This window comes from Oxyura jamaicensis, chromosome Z (assembly GCF_011077185.1).
Source record: "Oxyura jamaicensis isolate SHBP4307 breed ruddy duck chromosome Z, BPBGC_Ojam_1.0, whole genome shotgun sequence".
NCBI lineage: Eukaryota > Metazoa > Chordata > Aves > Anseriformes > Anatidae > Oxyura > Oxyura jamaicensis.
In genome coordinates, this window is record NC_048926.1 from 55,379,118 (window position 1) to 55,402,958 (window position 23,841).

Consider the following 23,841-nt stretch of genomic DNA (forward strand, 5'->3'; position numbering starts at 1 on the left):
GGAGAGTATCAGTGGGCCAAACACCTACTACCCTGAAGGAACACGCTATTCGTGTGTCTGGCCATTTTCAGAGACCACAGAACACAAAGCTTTCCTAATGCTGGAAAAGATGGTATTCAAAGACTTCTCCATTGTGCAGTATTTGGTTAAACTAAATGAAATCGAGCAAGTGCTACCACCTTCTAACTTGTCAGATGTAGGTAATATTTGTATAGATTTCCATTGCCAGACATCGCTGTATTTTGGAAAACCTATTCTTCTGTTTTTGCCAGAGAGAAGAAAACCATAAAAAAAAACAAAACAAACAAACAAAAAAAACAACAGAGCAGAGCTGCCTCTTTGTTTCAAACCTTGCAACATGATGCTACAAAATAGACTCTACATCACTGTCACAGTCTAAATACAAAAATTAGTGTTTTTTTCTTCCTTTTTCTCCATATCAGAAATGTGCAATGTTGAACTGAAAAAAAAATGCTGACTCACACATGCTGGTGAAGGTCGCTGAGGGGCACAAACACACCTAAAATACAGGAGTGAATATGAATGCCTAGGGAATGTGTGCAACAGCTAAATGGGGATAGATGCTGCATCTTCTGCCCAAGAATGATCTGAAAGATATAGACCTACATGGTTACTAGAGCTTACCTCATCCCACAAAGCAATTCCACATCTCACTGACCTGGTTAAGTACTTCCCTATTTTTATGACTAAGTAGAATCATTTTTGCCTAAACAATAAGGAAAACACAGGGTCATCAATCAAGCAATGCAACAACATAAGACAGAAGTAACTCTCTGGATACTAGTATCAACCCTATCTGATATTGGAACCCTTGCTTTAATGGACCAGAATGGAAGAAGTAGTGCTCCTAGATATTGAAACAAGAAGTGCCTCCCTCTGGCTCCTGTACCAATAGGTTTGGAACTGCATTTTACAAAGGTCAGTTTCAGTTCTCCAATTTTATCCATTCGTAGCTAGCAGTTTAGTAAATCCTTGAGAATCTTTTTCCATGGGGTGATTTTTTTTTTAAAGAAACTAAATTAAATCTCCATCTTTCTATTCTCTAATGTGATTGATTTATGCATTGTTACACAAAAAGGTCCATTTTATTATTTGTCCCAGAATATGCCAACATTTTTTTAAACACATTTTACAGCAAGAGCACTAGTGGTACAAATCCAGAAGCTTAACACTGTAATTCACTGTATTTTTCCAGTCAACCACCATATATATAACACCTTATATAATCCACATTCATGGAAGAGCTTGCACTCAACGCAGATTAGAGAATTTGCCAGGAATTGAAATTTGAATATTAAGTGCTTTGCACAAAACATGGACATACTGTGAGTTTACTCATGTGTACGTATGTGGGTTTATATAAATTCAAATTTTCCCCAGTATTTTCCCTATAGATGTCATATCTCCCTCAAAAGTGTGTACTACTTTATTTCATAGAGTCACTCCCATGGGTCAACAGATATTCTGCCTGCCTCTCCGCTCTCCCTGTCCCAAGCTGAGATGTATGTCAACTTTCCCATTTGCTGTAAGAGCCAGCTGGAGACTGACTACCCCTTCATATCGCAATGGATCGTGGATAGTCCTTAAAACATCATGTTGCTTCTGTTCCTGTTGCTGATCTACTGCTTGATCCCAGAGAGATCATCACCACCGTGCCCTCATCCTCCCGCTCATATAAAGCACCTGTCCAATGCTGGGGCTTCTGGAGCTCTCCTGATGTGCCTGCCTACCTGTTAGGATGGTTAATGGTCCGAGGAATAGAAACTATGTATTTTATCAGTTACAGGCACACCAGGAAAGGGGTGTGAAGGAAGAACAACACCCCCCACCTCTACCCCCCACAACAACAACAAAACAAAAAATAAAGGGAACCCACAGTCACTAGATTTGTCCCACCAGAGGATTTATTGCACCCCCTGCGCACAAATTGCTGTGAAAACCTTGTATTCCACAGGAAAAAATAAAAATAAAAAAAAAGGAGAGCAAAAGCAACATAGAAGCTTCTTAGGCCTGCCATACTTGTACCAGCTAAACCTGTGTCAGCAAGCGAAGAACCACAGCCAGGATGCTCAGCGTACTGGGAGGACACCAGCTACAGATGGCCAAGTGCACTTCAGAACATTAAGTATAATACATTTGAGGAAAGAGTTAAAGAAGGTAACAGCAAGATGTATCATGCTTAATTGGATGACAAAAAACAAATTTAAGAATTCCATTTCATAAATCTACTCCAATGCGTTGACAGAGCACAACTGCGGCCTTCAGCTTCAGCCCTGCTTTCCCGTATTCCAAGTACAGTCACACCAGTCACAGCATATCCATTTCTTCAGGTGTCTGCTGCTGCCGCCTGAACTTCCATTTCAATACAGCTGAATTGAGGATACAGGCCTAAGCTGGTAGCTAGAAGCAGCCCAGAGAAAATACCCAATCAAGCTCGACTCTGAGATGCAAATCTAGTATGCATCCTAGTTCTCCTGTTGCAACACGAACCCCTTCATTTTGGCTGGAGACCAATTACTGCACGCCAACAGGTTTTACTTGGGCCTGTGCCCAGCCGTGGGGCAGTACTCCCTTCTCTCCCATACATCAGAGAGTCGTCCATAGTTTTATGAGTCTGTCTTTGTTATACTTAAATACCTTGTTTGCTTTTCCAGCATGGTTTTACAGTCCTGGAGACCTAGCCAAGCCTCAGAGGATTCAATCTTGGTCCAGGACAGACAAAATAGACACTCCTGGAGTTACCCACTGTAGTCTATCTGGTAACTGGTTGTCTTCTGTTTATAGGACGGGGACAGTTCTGTTTCTGGGGGAAAAAGGCAGGCACCACAGGAGATGAGTGAATCCAGAACCAGGCCCTCTGAGGTGCAGACTCAGGGAGTCTGTATCATATAAAATACACAAGGACTTAGATAATAGGATAAAGCACGAACACACGGATGGAAATAAGTTCTTGGGTCCCCTACCCTGTATGTCTAGTGATAGCCTGCCCTACTAAGCACAGCTTTTTGTCACTCAAGATTATATCTTCACCCAGACCTGTAATTTAGCTGCATGCAACTGAGTGAAAGAAAACCAAAACAACACACAAATTCCTTCTCACCACATAAAAATCAGCAGTTTTGTCAACTGCTATGCATTTTCCTGCCTGCAGGCATTCTGTAAGAGACTCACAGACAAATGTAGATGTTGCAAGAGTCATCCATGAAGCTATTCACAACTTAGATACCACTCAAGTATAAAACAGATGCTATTCTTCCTTACCTACTGGCCTGAAAAAGATACGGATGCTCCATGCCAGCCTCACTGCCATCTTGTGACAATACTATGGTTGCAGCTCCTTATTGATGACAGAAATCCTCTTATGAAAGAAAGGTCGTAAATATTTTTAAAAGGGGAAGACAATACTTGTTTTCTAAAATGTATTGCTTTGGTACTTGCTGCCAGTTGGACAGCTGCAACTTCAACCAACAAACACTTGAATTATTAGAAATTTGTTTAGCTGGCAATAGCAATAAAATACTGAGCCCTCACTCTTTTCATAGCTTTATTTAATGCAATGCCCCATTCTGGCTCTGAAGTATATGTGAAAAGGAGACTTTACTGATGAATTAATGTGCTGCTTCACTGCAACCATGACAACCCCCTACAAATTAGAAATGTTTCATTTATTTATTAACCCACCAGATTATTCTCTTATTTTCTATTTGTTCTAGCAGAACACGGTTATACTACATAACAGCAATGGCTGGACAAATGTGAATGTAACTTGCATTTTGTTCCCTCTCCCTCACAGGAGAAAAGTAATACTAAAACAAGAAGAACAAAGATCAACCTGTAGTCAAACTTTATGGAGTATTCCCAAAGTCTTATAAAGCATTTCTGAAGAGACATGTCTCCAGTGACACTTTCAGGTGAATTCTGGTGCAGGTAATAACATACTGCAAGTAGAAAGAACCTCCTTTCTTCACTTGTCAGGGAAAATGCCATCTACTCTACAGTCAGCAATAAAGCCCCCAGCCTTTCCTGAAAAACAGACCACCATGGGGCTGGCAATCAGGACACCCCTTAATTTTCAAGGTAAGGGAAATGATCTCACAGGTAGAGAGAATAAAAAGCAAGGTGTGAAGAGTAACACATTATCCAGCAAGCAGCTTATACAGGAAAAAAAAAATCAAACAGAAGTTTCTGTAACTGTACCAGAAGCAGTGGCACAGTTTTTGGGGAAAAAGGGCTAGTAGACTTCTGATCCAAAAGCCTCTGAGAAACAGACATGAAATATCTGGCAGCTACTCCCACGGGACATGATGATTATGAACAGAATCACCAAACTTTATGTCTTGAGGACACTGTCTATATCCCAACATAACCTCCTATAATCATTTTCAATTTGCATGACAATGAATTTATTGAAATAGTGGCAAGAAATAGTTAACAACTGCAGTCACCTTCAAAGCCAGCAGTCTCACATGAGCATAGGCCTGTGCTCTAACAGTAGCATCACAGACTGCTTCCTGGGAGGTCATTCCATGGAAAAAGTGGCCTTACACTGTATGCTAAACGGGGACACTGCACAGACCATACCAGAGCAGGACCTGGGGCAAGCATGTAGGGCAAGCTTAAGCACAAGCAGAATCCAAACAGCATGGATGCTCATGAATTACTTACAGAAAACTGCTCATTTTTTCCACTGTAGCATTCACCAACTCCAGAGCTACGATTCAAGAATCATATCCTAACAAAATTATTATAGGCAAATGTAACACATGACAAGGTTGCAAGTTGATAACAAGAAAAAAATTACATATGCCTGGTGACAATTAATTTTGTGCTACTGCTGTATTAGCATGTTTACCTGATAACTACCATGTATCTTTATAGTGTGCTACCAGATGCAGTGCAGTCAGGACTTACCATTTCATCATAAATATACCCATAAAATAAAACAGAAGTTTAATGTTGAAATTGTTCTGAACTTCATTTGACTGTGCACATTCAGCAACATCCAAAAGCCTCCATATTTACAAGTATTTACAAGTTCCTGCAGAAGACCTCAAGCACCCCCAAGCCTGCCTGCCAAAGGAAAAGTGAGCAAAGCCTGTTTTTACCATGTTCTCTTGCAAGTCCTGATGCAGCCCCATGTAGTAAGAGGGCCACTGGATCGGTACAGCAACACAAATCATGTTCTGCATAGCAGTAGAAGGACAAGCACATTATTACAAAGACCTGGCATTGCTGAGGACACTGCTATACAGCATCCACACACAACCTCATCCATGCTCACACCAGCAGTACGATGCCTGCAGCTCCTTCATTTTGATTTTATTTTTTGTGATGTGAGATCCCGTCTCATATTCTGTTGGTGATGATGGAAATCTGCCTGCCAGTAACTTAAACTTGCATTTGGATGTTCCGGGGGCTCTTTTCTGCAAACAGAAGTAATTGTACTTGTGGCAGCATAAACAAGGTTATACGTTTCCTGAGTATAGTTGGAGGAAGGGATAGCTGATTAACATTGTGTCTGTGGTTAATTCTGCCCATTACCCCATGAACACCTTGTATTGAGCACTTTATGAGCTATACATTTGTTCTGGTGGAAATGGGAGGTGAAACAGATCGTCTCAAATCTGACTAAAAGATGGGGTGCTGCAACAAGCAGAAAGCCATCACCTGTCAGCCCCGCTGACATACTTCTTAGTCCATTCACTTAAGTCAACAAAACTGTGAAAAGGACACATGGGCTTGAAATCTCTCATCATCACAGAGAGGAAGACTTACAACAGCTTAAACCAGACACCCAATGTGACACAATGCACGTCAGCAATACATGACAGTCACTTCAATTCATGCTCATGAACTCTGCCACTTGGAAGGATATCAAGAAAAATACATATTTGCGGTAATGCCCAGAGATGGGATTGGTAGGGAAATATACAGCAAACAACAACAACAACAAAAACACCACCAGAATGCAAAATGAGTTTGAAATTAAAGCTCACAACAGGGAGAACAACAAATATGAAAAAGGAAACATAGCTCGTGCCATATTCAGAGGAAGTTCAATGGAAATAGGTGAAAATTGTGTATTGTAGGAGTACATAACATTGCATTTCAAATTTCAACAAAGGATGAAGGAATTAAGAGGTCCTGCAAGACAAATGCTAATAAGGATGTAAGATCACATGTCAATGAAATGAAGAGATTTGTTTGGCCTCAAGTTAAGGATATAGGTGTGCAAAATAACCTCATCACAGACTGATCAGTTGCCTCTGGTAAAAGAATTGTAACTCCAAATAGCAGCCTGTGCTTGGCGCTTTGAAGGGCTAGTTTCCTACAGCTAAAAGTACTGATAAACGAGGCTGAAACATTTCCTCACAAGTACTGTGTGTGAAACCTGAGAACTGTCTAATAACTCAGCTTTTTGAGCTTAATGAGCAAGAATTCTTCCATTATCAAAACTCTCCAAAGCCTTACTTTTTTTTTTATAATCATCTTCCTTGAGAGGGGATGCAAAAAGAACAATTAATTATACATTTAGTGTCCTGAATGGGGGAAGAAAGGGAAGAGAACCTTACGGCAATGAGTAGGAATCAGGTGTCAGGGAACACCAGCATTGAACATGAACTTTGTGAGTGGTCTACAGATGGTAACGGTCAGCGGGAGGGCATGTAAAACTTAGGCACGTTGCTGGCAAAGCAAGCAAGTTTTCATGATAACTGACATACATAGTTAAATTGTGTTATTTTAATTTCACTAGATACTTTGAGAGAAAACATTGGTTGCATTTGCAGGATATCAAAAGAGCTCCTTAAAAAAAGGAAAAATGGCTAATGGATGAGACATGAACTCTAAGTGCAGTACCATGGGCTTAAGAGGAGCCATGGAAGAATGATCAGCATCACAGGGAGCTGATACACTGTTAGTAGACAGCATCAAGAGGCCTGGGGCAGCACTGGTTTTGACAAATTTATGGAAGGAGAGCTGAAGGGTACCAAAACCACTTTTCTTACACTCCAGAAAAGTTGGAGTTCAGTCATTTAGCTGTCTTATAATTGAGCTGTCTTACTTAATTATTAAATTATTATTTATTGTCTTATTATGGGGAGATTTAAGATAAGCGCCATCAGGAAATCTGGTTTAGAAAATCCTGAAATACCATACAATACAGGGACATTAAGAGCCAGCATTCAGATGTCCAAACTTGCAAAACAAAGAAAATAAAGAGAAAGGTGAGGCAAAGAAAAGATAACTAAGAATTGCAGCAGATTCACATGAATTTATTCTCATCTTTTTCTCTTAAATCTGTGCACTGGTTACATAACAAGAGTCACCAAACTAATGCAAGAATTGAGTGATATACTATGGCATGCTTCAAGAACAAAAGCCATATTTCAAGACTTTCAGAATATGAAGAGGAAAATTTAAGCCTACATGTATCTGAAGAATGTGCCATCAAGTCATCAATGCTTGCAAGTAACTAGAGAAATATTACATCAGAGAACACACAGATCAAATGACAAAGGGGTCAACTGCAGCTGAACCACATTTCTAAAGCAGGTGTGTTCCAGTGCAAGGCAGGACTCTATAGCACAGAGAGACCACAACAAAATAACTAAGGAATTGAGATTTTAAGAAGTCCTACAAAATATCTGAACAGAATCTTAAAACTAGGTTAGCAGATGCACTTCTACTAAGCCCAAAATGGGGATATAAAACCAATCTGAAATCAACTCTTTAGGTCATCTGCATAAAACATGGTAGAGCAGACATGGCCCTTTATTTCTAATGAACCTAAGAACATACATAGGTTGGCACTGTCTCTGAAAGTGTTACCATCAAGTATTACCATTATACAAGCAGTAAAATGTACTTCCAGAACAGCTCTGTGAAGAAACTGTTTAAAAGTCAAACTGTCAGGAGTAGTGCTGGTAAAAAGGCTAGGTCTGTTTCTTTCCTACTTGGAAGATAGGTTCCACATCAGACCCTATCTTGGAAGAAAGAAAGCAAGTAAACGGTTCTCTGCCCTTGTACAGCCAATATGATGGTGAAAGGCCTTTTTGTTCTCCTGCACTGAAAACCTGGGAGCCCGAGAACTTTGCTGGAAATACAGATGAGCATACACTGAAGCAAGTATTTGTAATATATTCTGATCAGCCAAAGTAGGTGAGGCAAATAACAGCACTGAGACTGGAACAATGAGCATTTCCCAGTTCTGCAGATCTTCCAACCTTGATCCTAGGCTTTTCACTTTCAAGGATCGTACCAATACCATCCAGCTCTACTGCACAAAGTCTTCCTTCCATATGTTAAGCTTCTCTTATAAAAGGAATAATAATAATAATAAAAAAAATAAAAACAATGCAGTTGCTTATTCATCCTGAAGCAGAAGCAGCAAAGCACTTCAAATCTGACCCAGGAAAAAATCGTAATTATTTAGTTAAACAGACACCACAGGAAGACTAAAAATCCCTTAGCATATCCAAATTACAAGGTCCTATTTCAGTGACTGTCACTATACTTCATGCAGGCTGACAGTCGCAAACCTTCTGGGTGCCCTTCTGAGCAAAATTAGTGCAGCAACAGAATTAATAATTTTCCTTTTTTTGCACCACATATACTATGTATACTGGCAAGTACTTACTTCAATGAAAGAGAATAGTCATGCTTGCTTGTTTGACTGTTTCGTACAAGGTAGCTACACTCTTTACATAGACGTAACAGGTTTTCTGCATCTGTCCGACTGATTGCTCCATGATACCATCTAGGAAAAAACAAGAGATTAATACACATTTTCCAACTCATACTGCTTTCACTACTTTGTTTTTAAGGTATGACTAATGGTTAATACCACATGGATATCTTTAAGATCTAATACATTAGATAAAAATATGTTGTATGCCTTATCTGAGGTTAACATTACCACTTGGCCTCTCAGCTGAAAGAAAAAATCAGATTAGGACCGCATGTGACAGAACCGGTGCACATAAGTTTGTAAGAAATTTGCACCTAGAGCAGCAGGTTATCTTTATCTTGCAAGTAGGAGATCCACAATACACACATTTACTTCATTTCAGCCCTTCAATTTATCAGTATTTCAATTTATACAGAAAATAATAATAATTAAAAAAAAAAAAACACAAAAAAGCAAACAAAACTATATCAGAAGAATACAAACAGTTCACAGTGAAAAAGATCGCTTAAAAAAAAAACAGACAAACACATTGAGAAAGGAGGAAACTGATAAGGGTGTCTGTTTAATCAACATGAAGATTAAGAAAGACTTATTCTAAACTTGGTAATGACAACTTTGGGTCCGTTTAGTAAATCCCTGGAGAATCTGTGTAGCAGGTGTGTGTGGTCTTGTATGCAGGGAAGAAAGGGAATGGGGAGAGATGTGTCCTCTACTAAACTGACCAGTGCAAATAAACTCCTCAGTACCTGCTTTTTTGTACAGGCATTCAAAATGCTTTGACCCTTCCCCCAGCCATGTAACATGCCTGGCCCGGCACAGGGTCAGTCATGTCTCTGAGGGAGATCTCCCCCTTCCTGCAACTGGAAAATGCACTTTGAAGCTTGATATGACACTGCCTAAGCAGGACAATGCATGCACCAGAAATGCTCTCTGCCTGTCATTACCAGGAACTGACTTGCCGTGAGCAAAGCGGTTTCCTTCCATTTGTTCTAAATTCATTCATCTGCTTAACTTACTTTAAGAGAGACATTCCAATTAAAAGGAAAGTGAATAAACAGGTTCTTTTGAGAGAAGTCATGCTTTGGACTTATCTTAACCCAATGTCAGCTCCACTGTCAAATCTAGTGAATAGAAAAAATGAAAGTTGGTGTTCAGAAGAAAAATTCATCCTGTGCCTGGCTACAACTGAAGTCTGCATTAGAGAAAGCGACAAGGAGGATTTTACTGCTGTATATTCACGACAGACTTGAAAGGGAGACCCTGACAGCTCCATCACATTACAGGAAACACTGACACACAGAAGTAGATGTTTTCAGGCAGCATTCCCTCTGTTATTTAGTGCTGAAGAGTATTTCTCAACAAGCAATTTAAAGACTAGGTTAATGACTAGGCTGTCTTCTGAATGTGAAGAAGAATATGAATACTAAGAGTCAATCAGAAAATGTATTTGAGAGAGCCTAAAAACTATTCCCATTGTTTATAAATCATTTTTGTTTTCTTCCTAAATGGACAAGTAAAACCAAAAGAAAATATGACCTAGCCCAAATCAGGGAGATAAATGGAGTCTGATATTCAGAGGGAAGTACTTTGTGCATTCTTTGGGCCTGGTGATCCCCGGTTGGCAGAGAGGTTCATGGAAAAAGAATGCAGAGTTGGTTCCAGGAAACAAAGCCAGCTTTCAAAACAGTCAGAAGAAAAACAGCAAAGTATGAAGACAACTGATGGGAGAACATCTGATTCAGAAACAATGCCTGGAAGCTGTTCTGGCTACAGCTGAGAGTAAACAGCAATATCGAGAAGTGTAATTGCTTGTGAATCATATGCTCATGTAAATGGGACATTCGGCTTGCTCCTGTTCCAGCTAACTGAGATAAGCATAGTGCTATAATCAGTTTAAAGTTCCTGGCCAATTTGCAGTTTCAACTGTACCGGGGCTGTTTGCCCTGGGTGTGTCTTTTTAAAATGTCAACATGAAGGTATTTGTACAGAAAGTTCAAAGATTCAAATGTGAATTATGTGATCGCAGAACTGTGAAATAACAACTTGTAAAACACAACAAGAAAAAAGCACAGGACACGAGAGCCTGAAGACAAGCATATCTTCTAAGTTATGCCAGAAAGCACAGGCACACAATACACACATAGAAGCAAAACTGAAACGTAATCACACACTTTCCAAGACTAACTGAAAGCATCCTGATTGTGGTTTACAGATGCTCTTCCTCACGTCTCTTGCTTTGCCTATGATCAGATGCTATGCGATCTCAGCTCCACTGCAAACAGGACAGCTGCATCAGTTATGCAGTAGGTGTGATCAGTTATTACAGCTCACAGGATGCACAACACTACTCCATTTCTGAATTGGTCAGAGCAAAACAGGAAGTCACCAGACCTTGTATTCAAAGCAGGGAGTGATTCACTTTCAATAGAACATACAAAACGGCAGAGCACACTTTCATTTTTTTTCACTGTTACGTGGAGGAAGCAGAACAAATTCATTCAATTCCCCTGTGTCCATGAGTTACTCAGTTTATGGTTACGGACTCCTTAATCACAAGCAACTAGAAGTAATTTGATATATTATTACACGCTGGAATTTCTGCCTGTTTGGGAAGCTTCCTAAACTACATATTAGAAATTCACAGAAAAGATGTCACGGTGCCATGCCATCACACGATTAAAAAACTAAGCATTTCAAATGATTACAAATAATCAAAGGTACAATAAATCCACTCTTCCATTTTCTGATCAGTTTTTATTAGCTGGACATTCATTTCAGTTTTGATCCTACAAAATGAAGAATTAAAAATAATCTTGTGACTAACACTTGAATAATTAAAGGAAACAAAACCAACTCTGCAGTCTCCATTTCTGAGTTGCAGTCACAGTATAACAAGAGATCTACACAACAATCCATTTATGAGTCAAAGGTTAATTAACAGATGCTCAACTTTACATAGCGTCTTAAATACATTTTGGGGGGTTATGGTGGGCTGGAACTACTCAAGTCTGAGGGCCAAATTTTACAGTCAAATGTATAGCCTCTAGTCATTTATCTGTAGTATCAGCAAGTGATTTCACAATAGTGGTCACTATTTCCTGTGTTGCACATACGCCTACCCTCTGTCAATGAGCAGATGCCTCGAAGACTGGGGTTGAGTAGGTGTAATATGATACCACATGGATGATAATCTCTTTTTCAAGCTTAAGGTTCCACATACTGCATGTAAAAATAGTACATCAAAGGAAAAAGAACTTCAGGAACCACCTTCTCTCAGACTCAACTGACAGAAGGGATTCGCTCCTACTGAGGATCTGATGTGCAAAAGGATTCAGCGCAAATCTTACCAATAGCAGTACCATTCAGAGATGAAGTATTCTGACAGAGAACACCCTCACACCCATGTTAAATTATGTGCTCCCTCTCCTGCATCTAACTTAGAATGACAGTGCCTAGAGTGGGACTGTCTTGAGGATTAAAGTCTGATATTTCTAGTCAGATAATTAAAGTCCCTGACTTCGCTGTGTGAAGCGGTTGGATGACTCAGTGCTCAAAAATATTAATGTACCCTGTGTGAATTGCTCCACACAAAGATTTTTCTTTGTTTTTGGCCCCTTTTCTGAGGCTGCACATCCAGTATGATATAGGACAGTGGTTCACTCCACCACACAAGCCAGTCTGTCCAAACAGCTCTTGGAAGGGTAAAACCAAGGCAGGACAGAAGCCACCCTTGTGGAAAACAGATACTCACTCCATAGAATTTCTCCAGAACTTGAGTTTGGAGCTGACAAAGCTGATTCTAAATAACAGTCTCAGCTTTGACAACACAGAATATAAATAAAAGACTTTTGGTAAAGTTTTGTAACTGGTCTCATCAGGTTCTCACTAGAGCAGTGTTACAGCCAAATACAAGGCATGTCTGAGATACTAGAAACATGATATGCAGCCATAAAGATACAGAATTCATGCAGCTTTAAAGTACATTTCGGATGTATGTGACACATATCTCCTTTCCCTAATGCAAGGTAATCAACATGGTTGTAAGTGGAATAACTGCATGTGACTAGCAGACAAAATTCACTGTTCCTGAGATGAGAGGTTCCTATTTAAGTTTATACTGTTGTCTATATTGTCCACCAAAAAAAGTTATTTACAGTTTGCAGAATTAACAAGGATAGTTTTCTTTGTGCACTAATGCAGGGGATGAAGAGGAAAGGGAGCTGGACAGCAGGATCTAGGACGTCTGCTGCTCCTGTAGGTGGGGAGGTAAAGAGCTAGAAAGCAATTGCTGTGCTTACTTACATCTGCTTTTCCAGTGGAACAGTTGGATCTATTCTCTCTCCCAGGATCCCACAAAACTCTGGGCTGCCATGTTTGATGGGTTTAAAGCCTCTTCCAGGTGCTCTTAACTGCCTGCGCTGGTCATTTGAGGGAGAAGGAGATGCTTGTCGTTTCTCACTTCCATTAAATTGGGCTGCAAGATACACAATAGTTACCTCTCTAGGCAAGGTTAATAAGGACCAACATAGCTGTAGCATTTAGAGAAGCTTCATACTTCCTAGGGAGAATAAACATGCATCCACCAACATTAAGACACAGTGGTTTACCTACCAAGTTATATTTATCCTGTGAAGTGTTTCTAACTATGCAAAACACAGTCCTAATACTCTTGCCTTTCCATAGACAAAGTCCATGCCCTTCTAAATCCCATTAAAATAACCCATGCTTATATTAACAACTGGTGTTTTCTTCCCCAAGAGATGATGATGTTGAACTGTCCCTTGCAATAATGAAGATAGGCTGTGGTGGTTTTAGTCAGGTGGGCATTTGAGCTCCACCAAAACTGCTCTTTCATTCCACCACCTCAAAGAAAAAGGGGCAGAAAATACGATGCAAAGGGCTCAAGGGTTGAGATAAGGACAGGGAGATCACTCAAGAATTACCGTGATGGGCAAAACAGAGTCAGAGTAGTGAAGTTAGTAACATTTATTTCCTTTTACCAGCAAGATAGAGCAGTGAGAAACAAAGGAAAGAAACCAAAAACACCTCCCCCCAATCTGACCTCTTCCACCTCCTCCCCTGGAGCAGTGCGGGGGAATGGGGGATGCGATCAGTATATAGCACTTTGTCTCCACCACCCCTTCATGGTCCCTCCCTGCCCCTGCTCCCCGTGGGGTCCCTCCCACGGGATGCCGTCCTTCCCAACCTGAGCCTGCGGGGGCTGCCCACAGGCAGCAGCTCTCCAGGAACTGCTCCCACATGGCTCCGTGCCACGGGCTCCATCCAGCCCCCAGGAGCAAACTGCTCCAGCACGGGTCCCCCACGGGCAGCAGCTCCCCCCACACCCCCTGCTCCTGCGTGGGCTCCTCTCCACGGGCCGCAGCTGTGGCCCGGGGCCTGCTCCTGCGGGGGCTCTCCATGGGCCGCAGCCTCCTCCAGGCCACATCCACCTGCTCCAGCGGGGGCTCCTCCACGGGCTGCAGCGTGGAGATCTGCTCCATGTGGGACCCATGGGCTGCAGGGGGACAGCCTGCCCCAGCAGGGGCCTCTCCCTGCACAGGCCGCAGGGGAACTGCTGCTGCCTGCCTGGAGCACCTCCTGCCCTCCTGCTGCACTCCCCTGGGGGCTGCAGGGCTGCTTCTCTCTCCATTTCTCACTCCTCTCTCTCCCAGCTGCTGTTGCCAGCAGGATTTTTTCCCTTCCTTCAACCTGCTCTCCCAGAAGCCCACCCAGCGTCACTCCCTGGCCCAGCTCTGGCCAGCAGCAGGTCCCTTTGGAGCCATCTGCAGCTGGCTCTGCTCTGACATGGGGCAGCTGCTGGGCTCTGCTCAGCTCCTCAACCCCTGCAGCCTGCCACCAACAAAGGCTTGCCACAGAAACCCACGACACAGGCTTTCAGTCACCTCCTACAGTTAAGCCAACAAGCAAGTGAGAACATCGCAAACCCAGCTTGCCTCAGCTTAGATGGATCATCTGAACAGCAATCTCAGTGCACTTCCAGACAGGTAACACCCATCTACCCACATCAGAAATGCTGGCAAACAGTGATCAGTTAGAACTGTTTCTACTTATATAATGCAACCACAAGGCTTTTGTCTTGAAAGGCTAGAGCACAAAGCGATGAAAAGGGAAAAGCATACTTTTTAAGTTTTTCTCACAAACTCTGTGATGCCAAGGAAAGCAATATGGCTTATTTAGCAAAGCACATACTAATGAGGTCCTCATCTTCATCCCTATAAAAACCACACTTACAGACTCTACGTATCTATAACTTCAAAGAATTAAAGAATTGAATTCTGACAGAGGCAGTGAAAGGAGCTATCCACACCATCTTCTATATACTCTCACTGCCCTCTGGGGTTTGCTTCTTCATCACCAAGTAACAAACACTCCCAGCTGTGGATGGATTATTGTTTCTAAGGTCATCCAGTGGGGAACAGGCTGAACAAACCTCACTGTATCAGGAAGCAAATATTGCAGTGCACACACAAAGCAGTCAGCTCCCGCATGAACTTCAACAGCAGCATTACAGAAAATGTTGCAAAAACAATTACAGGGAATCCCTACCAAAGCAGGTTGTAGATCACATGCATTCAAACCTCAACTTGTAACAACACAGCCAGTTAGGCATGTGACTGGTAATACTTACTGCTTTAAAGCAACTGTACACCAGGAAGGAGCTGTAATCTTAAAAAAGATTATGCATACAGAATAGAGATGTGTCAGACAAGGAAAATATTCTACAGCACTTTGTTTTCGCTATTTTTACATGCTTTCCTCATGACTTAGAACACGTCCAAATTGCTCCTCTTCTTAGAGACAAAGTAGGCAGGCACTAATTATTACCAAAATTGGGAAATGTATTAAATCATATTCTGAAGTATACATGGCAGAAGTATGGTTACATTTTAAAATGCACATTCATACTGAGCTTTCATTATCCACTAATGAGGTTGATTAGCATAACAAGGAGAAACATTGCATGTGTGTACTTGCAAGTGACATATATGAGCAGCATAGTGGTTTCAACTGTAAGAAAAACACCTGGATACTGTAATTTGGGAACTCTGAATACTGGTGAACTTAATACTGTCTGCTACTGACTGAGCAGCATCTTTCAGACACTAAAAAAAAATCATTTCACAAAACAAATGTGAAATTCAGTTCTTACAGTAAACAGTGATATCTTTATGACATGGTGATGGTTGGAAATAGGATCTGTTCTACAAAAATAGCACAAAGTTAAATTTCAAATGCTTTTGAATGTTTTGTTTGTCTGAAAAGCTGAGACGCGTCTCTTGGCTCCTGCCCCGTTTCTTTTTTTGTGAACTAAATTGGCAGGAAGAGGCAGCCTGAAAGGGATATCCAGGCAGACAAAACGGGCAAGTATGATGGCACCGACCCATGTGATGCTGTTATCAGGATGGATTTTTAGGGTGCTATAAATCCACTCTTGACCAAAGATGCAGTACATACAGTTAAGGTTCAGAAGTTCAACTCCATGCAGTTGAGAGTGGAAAGTTTCTTATTGCCATGGTATTTCTGTTTATGCGGCTGTTGCTGTTTTGGAACTGACTGCATCCCTGACTCTTCCTCCTTCTCCTCTCCTGCCTTGTAGCTGGTGGCTTACCCCAGTGGGGTGGCATGCCAGAATGACCCTGCTTCTAATCCCCTAGCATCCTGGGCACCATCCTTCTGCGCATCAGCAGTTGCACACAGCATAGGTGGCCAAGTCCAGAACCTGGAGATCCTCCCTCAAGGGCTCTGTGATCAAAGCCAAGTGGTGAAAGCTACTGCCAGACGGCCCTCTTCGTACTAGAGGAGCACTGATTTTCTTAAGTGATAACTGAGATTGGTTGTACAGATTTCACATGCATTTCCTTTACCCAAAGGTTTGTTATGCCCCCCAGGAAATGCCTGCTCTCTCTCACACCCCACGCAGGAGCCAGGGTCAGCTTGAAGTTCCCAAATGGACTCTCTGGTTTTGCTATCTCCTTTTCCAGACAGACTTATGTACCAGAAAGTTACCTTGTTCCTGTTATTTTTTCGAACTCAACTCCTCTGGGCAAACTGGTTTGCCCAGCTCAGCAGGAGGTCTAACAAGACCTGCCCACAACTCGTAAAAACCTTCAAAAATGCATTTCAGCTTCAGTCATTATTTCCTTCCTGCTTTCTTCTCTGTACAGCCTCCAATGAAACAACGCCAAACCTGTTTGTGAAACAATTCAAACTTCAGACAGTCAAGATGCTGCACTCCAATACAAAGAGACACATCTTTCAGCACTGCAATTAACAGCTGAAGTCCCCGAGGAAGGCTATACATAGCCTGCTCCGCAAGCACCAGTGTGACACCAGACCCAGGCAGTGCTTGGGAGCTACAGCAAACACATGCTCTCCCTCAGACTGAGCAGACTTCACAGTTTGTGCACCCTTTTGGTCTGGCACATCTCGGACTCCAGGCTGGAGACAGACATCTCCTAACCATACTTCACCAATAAATCTTGAAGCCATGGCAGAGGTACAAAAGTTTTCCTTAAAAGACTTGAATGACTAGTTGACTCCATGATAATTCTGGTGTTTCTTGCCATTTTGTCTTGTTTCCTAAGCCTGTCACCTAACAAATCAAAAATGTTCGCTGTATAAAGCTCGTTGTGTCTGCACTTCACATCACAAATGCGTACTGTTCCCTGTGGGTGAACCTCTCAAAATAGGAAAGTTTTAGCTTCAGTTGGCTTCAGTTGCGAACCTTTAATTTCTAATACCACCTAGACAATGCTGTGATCTTCAGAGAAATCCACCTCACTCAAAAAAACCCACACAGCCTGTTTAACTAGCGACATTACAGAACCACACTATACAAGAAAGTCAGAAAAGCACTTCAAATATCTCAGCAGAGGGTCGGTACTTCTCCACTGCAAACATGTCATTGTTTCAAACTTCGGAGTTGAATCTCTTCTTCCCTTATTTTAAATATTTATAATTCCCAGCAGTTAAAGTATAGGAGAGAACCGGTTAGACAGCAGCTTGAATCCATGCTTGCAGCCAGTCCTGATGCGTTGCTTTGTAGCAAATAACCAGGTACCTAAGACACACTAAGTTATAATGAATGACACACCCCATCGCAGAAATCTAATCCATCTAAAAATGTTTACTCTCCTTAGCACTGTAAAACAGAACTTTGCATGTTGATGTGAGCCCATAAGGAATTCAACCAGATCATAATACTTTTTAATTAAATTTCCTTTTAGTCTGTTAATTTTGTAAAGCAATGTGTGCTTTCATAAAAGTTAACTACGTAATGCCTTAGAAGAATATTTACACACAGGCCAATCATAAAATCTAATATTGGGTAGATGGTGTCTCGTTAATCTGCACTCAAATACATACTAATTAAAGACTACCTGATGAAGAAAAAATTGACAAAGCTAAGATTTTTTTTTTTTTTTAATCAACACTCAAGACTATTTCAGCATTTACCCAGCAAAGATCAAAAAGCTGGGCATGAAGATGATTAGAGCACTCAAAGACTTCACAAATGCCAAGTAGTGCACAAAAAGAAATGCAGTAGAAACCAATACATTTATTCTCTGGATTTAATTTAAACTCAGCCTTTCCATTTGATATGCACAATACATGAAAAGTAAGGTCTGGGATTTCCATATGCACACGCATGACTCTTGGGACAATAACTTCTGAAGCCAGTAACCTCACCTCCGTGGCTGCTGTATTACTACTAATCGAGAAATCTGTAAAGTATGATCTCACCGCAGACAGATGTGCCCTGGTTCCACAGACTTGTACTGTAAATATTTAGCTTGTATCTCAGTATTGCTAAACAATGAAGTTTCTGTTTTAGGTATTTTGCATACTTTGAAAGAAAAATGATCTCTGGGCAGCACACAGTTACCATCCTTGTGCGGGAAGCTCACAGCAACTCTGATATTATTCTCAGCCTTTGGAATATTATCAAAACTAGTACATAAAGAAACACTCAACTTACAAGGCAAAAACGCTGTGCTAGGCTACAACACAGAAAGAAGCTGCTGAGAAATAAATAGCCCTAAAGAATTGCACCTTTAAAGATTTCAGGGTCACATATTCAAGCATGTGTTCCTTCCCAATATTTCATGCAGTCTAAGGGCTTTGTTTACCCTTGTCTTCAAATAAAATATTATTTGCTCAACAATAGCTCTCTCAAATTGTCCAAGAACACAGGCAGGAATGGCTGACCATGCATCCAGCCAAACACTGGAGAGAATGGACAAAAATATCTGGAGGACTCTCAGGTAATGCAGCCAGCCAGAATTAACTGTTTGTGTCCTTCTAGAAGCTCTTCGACAGCAATCTGCAGTCACTACAGGCATCCCCACAGCACTAGCCCAGTGTGCTAAGAAGGATGGTGATAAAAAAACATGAAGCACAGCAGTTTCCTTCCTTGTGGGCAGAAATGTTTACACAGCTAATAGGAAAGGGAGATAGGGAGCTGGTGTCTGAAGGTAGGAGTTGAGAAGTCCCAAGGAGATATAAGAAGGTGACATGATAGGATCAGGTGTTAGATTGGAAAAGGACAAATGAGAGAGACTAGGCATAGATGCAGATTGGGGGGAGAAAAGAAAGGAAAAGCAGATAAAGATGACACCACAAGCAAAAGTAATAAAGAGAGGCAAGGTACAAACATGGCAGGAGATGGCAGAGGGCCAGAAACCTCTGGAATGGAGAACAGAAATTCACTGGAAAACACTGCAGAGCAGCTGAAGACCTATGGCAAACTCACTGCTGGTGGCACTGTGCAGCCCCTACTGTGGGCAGCTTGTGGATCCTTCTAGGCAGCAGACTCCTTACCTCTAACAGGCTTACTAGGGACCGTGCTGCAGTGTAGCAAGGTTCATCTGTTGGGAGACAGAGGTTGCAAGTGTGCTGTAGGCACAGACAACATTACTGCCATCACAGAGACACACAGAAAGACTCAGCTGAGCTGGGACAGTGGTACCTGGACCACAAAAGGAGTCCCAAAGCCTAAACCCAAATCAGAAGGTTTTAAACATAAGTGACAGGGTAACTTTCAGCATCTGCAAAAACACCATAGTGGCACTGGAAATTTAGTGATGCGAGCCTCCTTTGAGTATGGCCAAATTGACTAGCCTATCTTGACTCACAGTAGATATCCCAGACCGTGGCCAGGATCTCCCAGCCAGCCAGTCTCCCAGCACAATTCTTGCAAGCATTGTAACTGGCTCAGCAAAGGGGATGAGTCAGCTCAGGCAAGCCTGAACTGAAGCCTGCTTCCAACGTGGCAGGGTTCAGCAGCAGAGCTGTATATCCTACTGGAAGCCACAGAAACAGGTTAGGCTTTTGTGCTGGAGTTCATGCTCTTTAGGGAGAGACGTTATACCTGCACAGAATGCAACAGAACTGGATGGTGGCTTAGATCCAGGCTCCAAAGAACCATTAGCATATACTTAATGGCAATTGACTGGGTCTGGAATTCTATAAAGATTATTAACATCTAACATGCCAAAGCAAACCATGCTGCTAGAAAGTAGAAATCAAATTTCTCTGGTCTCTTTTTCTCTTCCATAGGAGCCCAAAAAGAAGAAAGGGGATGCTGAGCACAAGGCTTCTTTTTAAGGCAGCTGCTTTAGGCTCAGCCAGGTCTCTTGCTCCCAGCCACATTCTCAGGGTGGATACTACAGACATCAGCTTAGGTTGGAAGCAAATGTAAAATCAATTGCAATACAAGGACCTAAGAACAAATGAAGCTGAGGGGTAGAAATCGCTCTTACAACAGATCCACACTGCTGTACTACACTGTGCTACAAGAGAAACACATCTGTGTCACCCACCTCCACCTACCTATTAGGTGATCAGGCCAGGAACACCCAAGAAGGGCAGTGTCACAACGGACTGGTTACAAAACAGTATCCCTGTAGAACTGTGGGGAAAATGCACTCCCGATTTTGCAGTGTGGCAATATCACGGCACACAGAACTGCCAAATCATAGAATAATTCAAGTGGAAAGGGATCTTGGGAAGTGTCTAGTCCAACCTTGTCAAGGCAGGGTCTGCTACATGATCAGATAAGGTTGTTCAGAGATCTATTCAGTCATCCCTTTTCTCAGGATGAAAATATCTAAAAGATGAAGACTGCAAAATATCCCTTCGCTGTCCTCACAGTGGAAAAAAGTAACACCTTCCTTGTATTACATCAGAGCCTTGCCTGATACAACTTATGCCTGTTGTCTCTCATCTTCACACACCCGCTCATCTGAGAAAAGCCTATTTCTATCTTCCTTAAGATCTTCTCAGAGGCATTGAAAAGCTGCTATTAGATCCCTCCAAAGCTTTCTTTTCTGCAAGCTCAGTTCTGTCAGCATCTTCTCATGTGCTGCAGTTTCCTGTCATTTTGGTGTCTGTCTGCTGAAATCAACATTTATCAACATCCTTCTAACATCAGAATACCAGGCACAACACTGCGCACAACATTTTAAGTTTTGTCCAAAAAATCTCAAGTAAAGGGAAACTTTGCTTGACCTACTGGCTATACTCCTGTTTACGAAGGCCAGGATGCTGCTGTCCTTCATCACTACCAGGGAGCAATGCCAGCCATGTTTACTCCACCTTCCCTCGGGACTCCTAGGCCCTTTCCAGTGAAGCTGTAACCTGGCAGCCAGCCAGTCCTTGGTCTGTATCACCACAAGGAGTTAGTCTGCGCCAGCTGCAGATCTTTGAATTTGTCCTGGATGGATTTCACAAGCTTGTTGCCAGCCCTTTTCTCCAGCCTTTGCTATACGCTCTGCACGGCAGCTCTTCACCCCCTCCATTTGATATCATTCCAAACCTGATGACGTGCATTCCCTCTCCTCCTCCAGATTAAACTGATAAAGATGTTGAACAGGAAGGGTACCAGAACTGGTCCCATGTGGAATCACACCTGTAAACTGATTCCAGGAAGAGTATGAATCACTAAGCGCTACCCTTTGAGTTCAATGATCCTGGCATTTTTTCCACTCATCTAGCAGTCCACCCATCTAAGCTACAACATTTCAAACCACAAAACAAGGATGCCACAGCACAACATGTTGAAGGCTGAACTCAATGCAGATGACACCTACCGCTCTCCTTCCATCCAGGGATCAAGTAGTTTCAATACAGAAATCAATCAGGCTTGTCAAGCAGGATTTACCCATGGTAAATCCACACTGACTACTCCTAAACATTGCTCTCAGTACTCTTCCATGGTTCCAGAGCCACTTCTCTCGTCTTTTCTCACACCCACAGTCCTTGCCACATACAGCTCTTCCTCCCAAGCCTTCTTGGGAAGCCAAGCTGACCCCTAAAAAGAAGGGGGAACAACCCTGCTCCTAGACAGCTTTTAACAAGAACACATAATTGAAAGGGAAATCATAATGCATGTATGACTAGCATCCCATAGGAGCTTCCTGGAACATGGTCAAACCATGACTTGGCCAGGCTTTGATGTGAACACTGAGGCTCTACCAGTAAAAAAAAGTCCTTGGCCTCTAGAATCACATCATCAGTGAATGAAGCCCCCTAGCCATTTCCGCAAAGCAGCATCAGGGACTAAGAAGAAAACAACCAACACCAAGCACAGGTATTTGCAGAGAGAGCAAGCAGTTTTGTGCGAGGTCTCCCTGACTGACAAGTTCTGATGCGGGAGAATGTCAGCCATTCAGAAGAATTGATCTGAAAACAAGTTCTATTCATCCACGGGAATGCTCACCATTGGAATAAAAATGACAAGTGACAAACACCAAGAAACATCACTGAGGAGAAGCATGTTGCCAAATGCACGTAACACAGCTACTTTTTATCCTGCCCCCTTAAGAAGTGGCCCTTAAGTTAAGGACCTTGCAAAGCAACACTCTCATCATAGATCCCCTCAACAATAAACACTATCTGCATCATACTCATTAGGAGGGGTGAGATTAAGGGGTCATAGAAACAGGGGGGTTACTAACATGAACCAAGCGCTGAAATAGTTGACAACAGCTTACCTGAAGCAGCAAATCAGTAAGTGCAACGTTCCACATTTCTGCAGCAGGAAGGACTTGAGACTACCCACAAACTTTTTTGATAGATTTCTCCCCAGCCCCCATTCTCCCCACCCCTCACCCTTCAAAAGGGAAGAAACATTCGACTTCTCCTAAAGGCAGGTATGTAAGGTCTGAATGAGAGAGAGAATTTTCTGGACAGAATCTAGGATTCCTACCTGCCAGAGCTGGGATGGTGACTTTATTCCACTCCCATGGCTGATCATACTCATCTGCAGGCCTGTCATCATCCTGTGGCAATTTGCTTTCTCGTAAACGTTGACTCACCACACTTTCAGAATCAGATTCCACACCACTGCCTTCTGGTTCATAGGGTGTGTCATAGAGCTGCATGTTTTTCTGATGGGACTTCGTGCCGTCCTGCTTCTGAAACTCTGTTGTCAAGAAAGAAAATTGCATCAGTGTCACTACTAAATATGCCTTATCATCACAGTTAATAATTTTAGAGCATTCAAGTTCCATACACTACTTAATTTCTGTGTAATTGCACAGATGGCAAGCTGCTACAAGACTTCTAAATTCTACTTCTACATTTGGTTAACTGTCTGCAAGCAAAAGTTTGCTCTAGCTAACAATCACACCACAGACCTCATGCCTCCATCAATACATCCTGGTCTGCAAAGAGCCAGATTACAGGAAATACACAATAAGTATCAGCCTTTGTAAAGCACACTTACAGTCAACTGTGCAAAAATCCCCAAGAACACTGAAATTTGTGTATGCAGTTAAGTCTTCTAGACCAGATCATTCAGAAATGCAACTCAGATTCAAACACCAACAAAAATGCATTTCAGAGTGAAATTACATAAGCTGATAAAAAGTTATCTGCAGTTACCTCTAGAGAATGTAGAACATCAGCAGAAAATGAGCTGGGACTACAGGGAGAACACTAAATGGAAGCAGTGCTGAATGGACCTTATCTCTCCTTGTATTAAGGAACACATTCCTTTAAATTAACACAGACTTTGTCAAAAAGCAAGCATGTTGAAGCTTAACAGCAAGGAACAGCGCATTGCCATTCTGGTTTCTCTATTCCCTGGATTTTACAGAGCCTTGTCT

The 23,841-nt window shown here is 42.0% G+C and overlaps 1 protein-coding gene across 1 annotated transcript in view; it reads right to left on the reverse strand.

The window, feature by feature from the left end:
- SHB (SH2 domain containing adaptor protein B) overlaps positions 1-23,841 on the reverse strand; it is a 77,891-nt gene that overhangs the window by 10,999 nt on the left and 43,051 nt on the right. Inside the window, exons 3-5 of the mRNA XM_035310159.1 lie at positions 22,941-23,156; positions 13,013-13,184; positions 8,660-8,779 (exon numbers count right to left, since the gene is read on the reverse strand). Coding sequence (XP_035166050.1) covers positions 8,660-8,779; positions 13,013-13,184; positions 22,941-23,156 — 508 coding nt within the window. The remainder of the gene's footprint in view (positions 1-8,659; positions 8,780-13,012; positions 13,185-22,940; positions 23,157-23,841) is intronic.